The sequence below is a fragment of the Triticum dicoccoides genome, chromosome 3B, assembly GCF_002162155.2.
Source record: "Triticum dicoccoides isolate Atlit2015 ecotype Zavitan chromosome 3B, WEW_v2.0, whole genome shotgun sequence".
Taxonomy (NCBI): Eukaryota; Viridiplantae; Streptophyta; class Magnoliopsida; order Poales; family Poaceae; genus Triticum; species Triticum dicoccoides.
This window is the reverse complement of record NC_041385.1, coordinates 17063286-17071810: the sequence shown is the minus strand read 5'-3', so window position 1 is coordinate 17071810 and position 8525 is coordinate 17063286. Positions and strand designations below refer to the sequence as shown.

At 47.5% G+C, this 8525-nt stretch overlaps 1 protein-coding gene across 1 annotated transcript; it reads left to right on the top strand.

The window, feature by feature from the left end:
- Positions 1-4151: 4151 nt before the first annotated feature.
- Positions 4152-7784, top strand: LOC119280532 (probable ubiquitin-conjugating enzyme E2 23). The gene is made up of 5 exons (XM_037561356.1): positions 4152-5867; positions 5968-6093; positions 6335-6706; positions 6950-7031; positions 7105-7784. The coding sequence occupies exons 1-5, from the start codon at positions 4152-4154 to the stop codon at positions 7782-7784; spliced, it is 2976 nt and encodes a 991-aa protein (XP_037417253.1).
- Positions 7785-8525: the final 741 nt, after the last annotated feature.

Sequence of the window (8525 nt, the reverse complement as noted above, 5' to 3'; positions counted from 1 at the left end):
AAGGTCGAGCATGAATCATATAGTAGATAGGATCAACATAGTGATGTTCACCATTAAAAACTACTCCATCTCACGTGGTGATCGGACATTGTTTAGTTTATTTGGATCACGTGATCACTTATATGATTAGAGGGATGTCTATCTAAGTGGGAGTATTACGTAATATGATTAATTGGACTTGAATTTATCGTGAACTTAGTCCTAATAGTATTTGCATATCTGAATATAGCAGACCCGTTGAGTAAATTTCTCTCACAAGCAAAACATGATCACTCTTTGGGTGTTAATCACATAGTGATGTGAACTAGATTATTGACTCTAGTAAACCCTTTGGGTGTTCACATGGAGATATGGACTAATCACATAAAGATGTGAACTATTGGTGTTAAATCGCATGACAATGTGAACTAGATTATTGACTCTAGTGCAAGTGGGAGACTGAAGGAAATATTCCCTAGATGCAATAATAAAGTTGTTCTTTATATTTCCTTATATCATGATAAATGTTTATTATTCATGCTAGAATTTTATTAACCGGAAACTTAGTACATGTGTGGATACATAGACAAACAGAGTGTCACTACTATGCCTCTACATGACTAGCTCGTTGAATCAAAGATGGTTAAGTTTCCTAGCCATAGACATGAGTTGTCACTTGATTAACGGGATCACATCATTAGATAATGATGTGATTGACTTGACCCATTGTGTTAGCTTAGCACCTTGATCATTTAGTTTATTGCTATTACTTTCTTCATGACTTATACATGTTCCTATGACTATGGGATTATGCAACTCCCGAATACTGGAGGAACACTTTGTGTGCTACCAAACGTCACAACGTAACTGGGTGATTATAAAGGTGCTCTACAGGTGTCTCCGATGGTACTTGTTGAGTTGGCGTAGATCAAGATTAGGATTTGTCACTGATTGTCGGAGAGGTATCTCTGGGCTCTCTCGGTAATGCACATCACTATAAGCCTTGCAAGCAATGTGACTAATGAGTTAGTTGCGGGATGATGCATTACAAAATTATTAAAGAGACTTGCCGGTAACGAGATTGAACTAGGTATTGAGATACCGACGATCGAATCTTGGGCAAGTAACATACCAATGACAAAGGGAACAGCGTATGTTATTATGCGGTTTGACCGATAAAGATCTTTGTAGAACATGTAGGAGCCAATATGAGCATCCAGGTTCAGCTGTTGGTTATTGACCGGAGATGAGTCTCGATCATGTCTACATAGTTCTCGAACCCGTAGGGTCCGCACGCTTAAGTTGATCATTGATCTTTTAGCCGTGTGCGGTGCCCCCCTCCACCATAATCCACCTCGGTTATATCGTAGCAGTGCTTAGGCGAAGCCCTGTTCTGGTAGCAACACCATCACCGTCATCACGCCGTCGTGCTGACAAAGCTCTCCCTCAAAGCTCTACTGGATCGTGAGTTCGTGGGACGTCATCGAGCTGAATGTGTGCAGATCGCGGAGGTGTCGTACCTTCGGTGCTAGATCGGTCGATCGTGAAGACGTACGACTACATCAACCACGTTGTCATAACGCTTCCGCTTATGGTCTACGAGGGTACGTTGACGATACACTCCCCTCTCGTTGCTATGCATCAACATGATCTTGCATGTGTGTAGGAATTTTTTCTTGAAATTACTGTGTTCCCCAACATGTGGCTGTGTTGGGCCTGCTCGGTGGTCGCGGGTGCCGCCGGATCCAGATCGGATCCATCTGGATCCTGTCTTCGGACTCCGTCGGCCGCCGCGGGGTGGTGATGGTCATCACTGGCCACGTCGGACTGCTGGTTTCGGCGTCTGGAGATCTACAACACTAGTAGAAAAGAGGGCTTTGGTCCAAGCCGGGTTAGCCCATTAGTCCCGGTTTAGTCCAGAACCGGGACTAATCGGGGCATTAGTCCCGCTTCGTGAGCCCAGTGGCCACATGGGCCATTTGTCCCGATTGGTCTGGAGCTTTTAGTCCCGGTTGGTGCCACGAACCGGGACTAAAGGGTGCAATGCCCATTAGTACCGGTTTGTGTCACCAACCGGTACTAAAGGTTAGACCTTTAGTCCCGGTTTGAGCCACCAACCGGTACTAATGGGGTTTGAGGCATTAGTACCGGTTCATGGCACGAACCGGTACTAAAGGTCCCATTTTTAAACTCTACCCCCTCCCCCCCCCCCTTGGATCGCCTTTTCAGTTTAAAAAAAATAAAAGAAAATGATGAAAATGTCAAAAAAAAAGTTTCCCATGTGATATGTGGTCTAGTTGTCGGGAAAATTTGCAAATATGAATTTCGACTTTATTTGCAAAATCTCTCGAGAATTTGTAAAAATGGGCATAACTTTTGCATACTAACTCGGATGACAAAGTTTTTTATATGAAAAATCGTCTACTTGAAAAGTTACATCCAAATTTAACGAGGGGGGAGGGGGCGTTAAACATTTTAAAAATCCTCAAAAACCTAACAGAAAAAAGTTACGGAGCTTTTAAGATCTAGAGTGGAAAAAATCGAAAAAAATTCAAACTGTGGTCAAACAATGGTCAAACTAATTATTCTAGAATATTAGTGTTACTAATTAATTATTTCAGTTATTTTGATTTTTGGTCAAATCTGGTCAAACTATGGTCAAACTGTGGTTAAACAATGGTCAAACTAATTATTCAAGAAATATTAGTGTTACTAAATAATTATTGTTTTTTAAAACAATAGTTTCAAACTCAAACAATGAAATGTGTCACTTCATGCTCAGTTTGACCATAGTTTGACCAGATTTAACCAAAAATTAAAATAACTGAAATAATTATTTAGTAACACTAATATTCTAGAATAATTAGTTTGACCATTGTTTGACCATAGTTTGACCACAGTTTGAAATTTTTTCGATTTTTTCCACTCTAGATCTTAAAAGCCCCGTAACTTTTTTTCTGTTAGGTTTTTGAGGATTTTGAAAATGTTTAGGCGATCCGCGGGGGGGGGTAGAGTTTGAAAATGGGACCTTTAGTGCCGGTTCGTGCCATGAACCGGTACTAATACCTCAAACCCCATTAGTACCGGTTGGTGGCTCGAACCGGGACTAAAGGTCTAACCTTTAGTACCACCTTTAGTACCGGTTGGTGCCACGAACCCGTACTAATGGGCATCGCACCCTTTAGTCCCGGTTCATGGCACCAACCGGGACTAAAAGGTCCAGACGAACCGGAACAAATGGCCCACGTGGCCCCTAGGCTCATGAACCGGGACTAATGCCCCCATTAGTCCCGGTTCTGGACTGAACTGGGACTAATGGGCTAACCCGGCCTGGACCAAAGCCCTCTTTTCTACTAGTGACCTCTAGCAGTGACGACGGTGTGGAGGTTGCCAGGTGGTGCAGCGTTGTATCTACCGCATAGATGACGACGAGTTTTGGCGGCATGGTGCAGCTGCATATCGACGACGGATGCGGCTGGACGGACGAGCGCAGGGCGGTGGAGCTGTCTGGCGCCATGGTGGCGTCGACGGCAGCGAGACCGGGCAAGGTAGATGCAGCAGTATAACACTGAAGATGGATTGGTGGCAGGTGGCTGCGGCGGCCTCATACCCAGCAGGCGTCCTGGTTGAGGAGTGCGCCGGACTGGTGGGTACCCCATACCCGGCAGGCGTACTGGTTTGGACCTCAGGTCTTAGATGTTAGATTTAGATGCGAGGTCTGTTTGGTATTAGGCCCAGACTATCAGCGTCCCTTCATCAACTGGTTAGGAGTAGCGGCAGATGTTGCCTAGACGATGGCTTTAATATTACTGTTGGATGACTTTATAAGGTCTTATGTGAACTATTAATAAAATGGCTGCATACATCGTTCAGGTACAGAGGCCCGGTCCTCCTCCTTTCCTAAACAAAAGAAGGAACGAAACCTCATCCGTATAAGGCTAGAACTCAGGAGCATTTTTTTTTCTATATATACAGTTTCCGTCGTGTGCGATCGATCTGTTCGAATTAATTAAGCATGGTACTTGTCCGAGTAGTATAGGAATTCTAATACAATCCGTACGTGGTATATAGCATATATGCGTAGCACCACCGATCCGCTCGGAAAGCAATCGGCATAAGGCCGCCAGCTTCTGGTACGTACGTACGTGCTCTCGCCGGAAAAGTCGGTTACGATGGACGTCGTCCCCGCGGCGGCATCTCCCAATCTTTACTTGCTCGACCTCGTGAGTTCCGGCCCGAAGCTCATCGACCGTGGCCTCGTTCTCCCGGACGGCGAGGTGGACAACATCTACCTCCCTGTCGACACGTTCCAGCTCTTACGAATCGATGACACTGTCGTGTATAAGAACATCAGCGACATCACGGTGGTTGACAGGAGCCACCTGTACCCCGGACAGGTGGTCGGGTCGGCCTCCGACATGGGCGGCCAAATCGGCGTCGTCACCGGCGTCAACACCATGCTCAACCTGGCCAAGCTCGACAACAAAGGCCTGCCAATCAAGGTCATCAGGGGAGTGTCCCCGTCTAGCCTGCGGCGCATCAGGAGCCTCAACCTTGGCGACTTTGTTGTGTCCGGGCCGTGGCTCGGCCGCGTCGTGGAGGTGTCGATCGACATCGATGTGTTGTTCGATGACGGAGCCGTCTGCAGGGTCACCGATGCGGAGTCCAAGAACCTGGTGGGAGTGTGTGTGAACAGGCACACGAGGCATCGCCACCAAATGAACAGTATATTCCACCAGGGGCAGTCCGTCGGCGGGCCAGACGCTTGTTCAATCTTCAAGGCGGCGCGGTGGCTTAATGGCTATTGGCATCCTGAACAAGACCTAGGAACCATCATGAAGCTGAAGACGTCTGGCGTCCTTGTCTACTGGGTTGCGTCAATGCATTGTGGCACCGACAAGGAGCTACTGGAGGCATCTGCTCCTCCGGCCTACCAGAACCCAGACGATCTAACATTCTTCTGTGCCTCGTACAACTGCTGCTGGGGGCTTGCTGACCGCTGTTTTTTTCTTGAAACTTGTTCCAATGAAGGGGGTGGAGCTTGCTCTCCTGATCAACATGATGATGATGATGATGATGATGATGATGATGGTGATGATGATGATGAGGAGGAGGATGAGGAGGAGGAATATAACGCATGCTCAGAGGACAATCAAGAAGAGTGTGAAGCATCAACCTCTCAGGTGCTACCTCCCACGAAGCAAAAAGATCCGAGGTTTTATCGAAAGCAGCTAAGGAAGCTTGTCTTTGAGGGCCATAGACGGGCGCAACGGTCACAAGTCATGAGACATGTGGAGGTGGAGTTTCCCATGCTCGTCGCCAACACGCGCACCACCGTAGACGTGGTATGGCAAGACGGCACACGGCAACAAGGCAGACCTTCAGCGACCATCGTCCCGTTTGGGATCTGGAATGAGCAAGAGTTCTTCCCCGGACAGCATGTTGTCGCCAACGTTCTTCCTGTCAATTCTGCCGTTGACGCTACTGCTGATGTGACAACTACTAGTGTCAACAGCGACATTGACGCATCTGGAACTGGACCAGCAGAGCGTGTCGGCATCGTCAAGAGCATGCAACACGAGGACCAGACGGTTTGTGTATCATGGTTCAAGACGCCAGGGCATCCTGATGAGGCTATGGAAGTCGAGTGCGATGATACCGTCAGTGCTTATGACCTAAGATTGGACTCTAGCCACTCTGCTTACTATGGTGATATTGTCATTCGTATCGTACCATCAGTATCAACAGATGACGGTGGAAGTGCACCCTTGTCACAGGGAAACAAGAAGAAAAATGTCGTTCCCGCCGATCTTTCATGGGTGGGGCGGGTAGTTGAACTTCCTAATGGGCACGTCCAAGTCAAGTGGGGTGATGGTAGCATGTCAACGGTACGTGGGTAGTTTCTAGTACCTTTCTTAGATCTACAACTATGTTACATTTCTCTACTAAACTCATTAGTTGTTGTTGATTTGTTTGGGCGAGCTGCAGGTATCGCCTCATGAGATCGTTGTCATCAAAGATGAGCACTACATGGAGCTATGGCTTGAAATGGGTGATTGGGTAGAGGACAATGGCGTCGATGACGCACCCGAAGAACCGGTTGCTGCCAACACGGTATATATCTATCTTTGTAAACATTATCCACTTGGGGACTATTTTGGTTTCTCTTGGTAGGCACCAAATTAAGTACTATTTATACCATGATATATGATTATATGGATGGATGGATTCACCTCAATTGCTGTGCCTATATGTGTTTTGACCCGAAACTGTAGGAAATTCTTCCCACAGTTACTTTTGTACCTCAAATGATGTGGCTATATGTGTTATCTAATTTTTGGACATTGATCTTCAGAATCTAGATAACGATGTCGAAAGCGTCGGCCCGGCAATGTCAAGGACAAGACTTTTAGGTTTGTCATTCTGGTCTTTCCTCCAATTGACCAGCGACATGGTGGCTCGAGGTAAAGGATACTTGATGAACTGGCGGTCATCGTCGTCGTCGTTGCCAAGCTCAGAGTTACCCACGCCCATAAACGATGATAGTATAGGTGGTGCTGCAGTGGAGACCAGCGATGCTGCTGTAGATGTGACCAGCCACGGTTTTGACGGTGGGCCAAAGGCTGCAGGTGCTACCTGTTGCTCCGATGAATCGTTGTGCTTTCCACGTTTCGATGTATTGCAGATCAGCCCTTTGGATCACCACTACCTTGACACTACGGACCAGGTAATTATATATGTTAGAGAATGATGAGGAACGTAGGTAATTATTAAGGTTAGAGTAAGGAAGGTTTACATGCACAATATGATTTGTCTAACGCTGGAATCGATTTTACGGCATTTGTTTTTTAGTGCAAAACTAAACTCCCTGACTTAAAATTAGTAAATGACCACACAACATGTTGCAAGTTATTAAAAAACGTATTTTTTACTAAAGTAGAACTTTAATCAACGCTCTCTTTTTTTCAAGGAAATGCAAGGCGCTAGTCGTGCGAAGAGTTGGGCTAAAGCAGTGCAAAAGGAATGGAAAATTCTGGAGAACGACTTACCAGGTATGTGAGTGTAGCTCAAAATACACGGTCCATATGCATGGATACAAATGAATAGCCACTTATTTAATTGCAGGAACCATCTACGTGCGAGCGTTCGAGGACCGCATGGATCTGCTCCGGGTGGTTATGGTGGGCGCAAGCGGGACACCGTATCATGACGGCCTCTTCTTCTTCGATCTGCAGCTACCTCCTTCGTACCCGGATGCCCCACCGCAAGTGTATTACCACTCATTCGGCCTACGCCTCAATCCAAACCTCTATGAGTCTGGTACAGTGTGCCTCAGCCTGCTAAACACATTCGGTGGCGAGGGCACCGAGGTCTGGTCCTCGACGGAGTCGAGCCTCCTCCAAGTCGTTGTCTCCATCCAGGGCCTTGTCCTCAATGACAAACCATACTACAATGAGACTGGCTACGAGACAATGGTCGACAAACCGGAGGGCCGCCGCAATGCGCTGCCCTACAGTGAGAATGCTTACCTGCTCACCCTTCGGACCATGCTACACCTTTTACGTCGGCCACCTCAGGGATTTGAGGAATTCGTTAAGGAACACTTCCGCCATCGGGGAAGGTTTGTGCTCAGGGCATGCAACGCGTGGCTGCAGGGAAATATGGTCGACAATGCTCATGCCACTGAAGTGAGTAGGAAGCAGCCGTGCTCGGCTGGGTTAAGGCTTGCACTCACCAAGGTAGTGCCAAGCCTCGTGGCAGCCTTCACAGAGATCCGAGCCGAGGGGTGCGAAGAGTACCAGTAGTTGCGAATCAAATTGCTATGTCCTCTCAGCAACTCACTAGACAGACGAGTATGTAAAGGTGAAACCTTTACTACACCTACAGATTAGTTAGAATGGGGACTGGGCCTAGGTCAAGCTGAAAAATGGGGTACGCAGATATGTGACTTTTGGTGGTGGTGTATATGCTAACAAAAATTATGACTTTTGTAAGTGATTATATAGCTGTGGAAGGGAAGCATATTTCCCCACCTTACCGTACCAACACCTCCCTTTGCAGACGAACTAACATAAGCATAGCAAAATTCATGACATATTAATACCAAGAGCAGCTCCAACGCAGGGACCCAAATCATCCGCCTGCGTCCATTTGAATCCGTGCGGATAAAAATCGATGCCCAACGCAGGTACCCATTTTTATTTTATGTCCGCTTTGTGTTCGTGCGGACCCATTTCTGACTCAAATTTGGGACAGATTTGGGTCCAAAGCGGACACAAAGCGAACGCTTGCTGCGTTCTCTTCGTCCGCCTCTGCTGGCTGCATGTGTTCTCTGGCCCACCTGGCATTCACCCACCCACCCATCCTCTTTTCCTCTCTCTCTGGCCCACAACTCACCCACCCACCAAGCACTTTGCCAAATGCCAACCGCGGCATCGCCGCTCGCTGGAGACGTGCACCACCGCGCTGCAGCGGATGTGCACGGACGCGCCGCCACGCCGGGATGTGGGCCACCGCTGGGGTGCAGCAACAGCTAGGCACTTCGG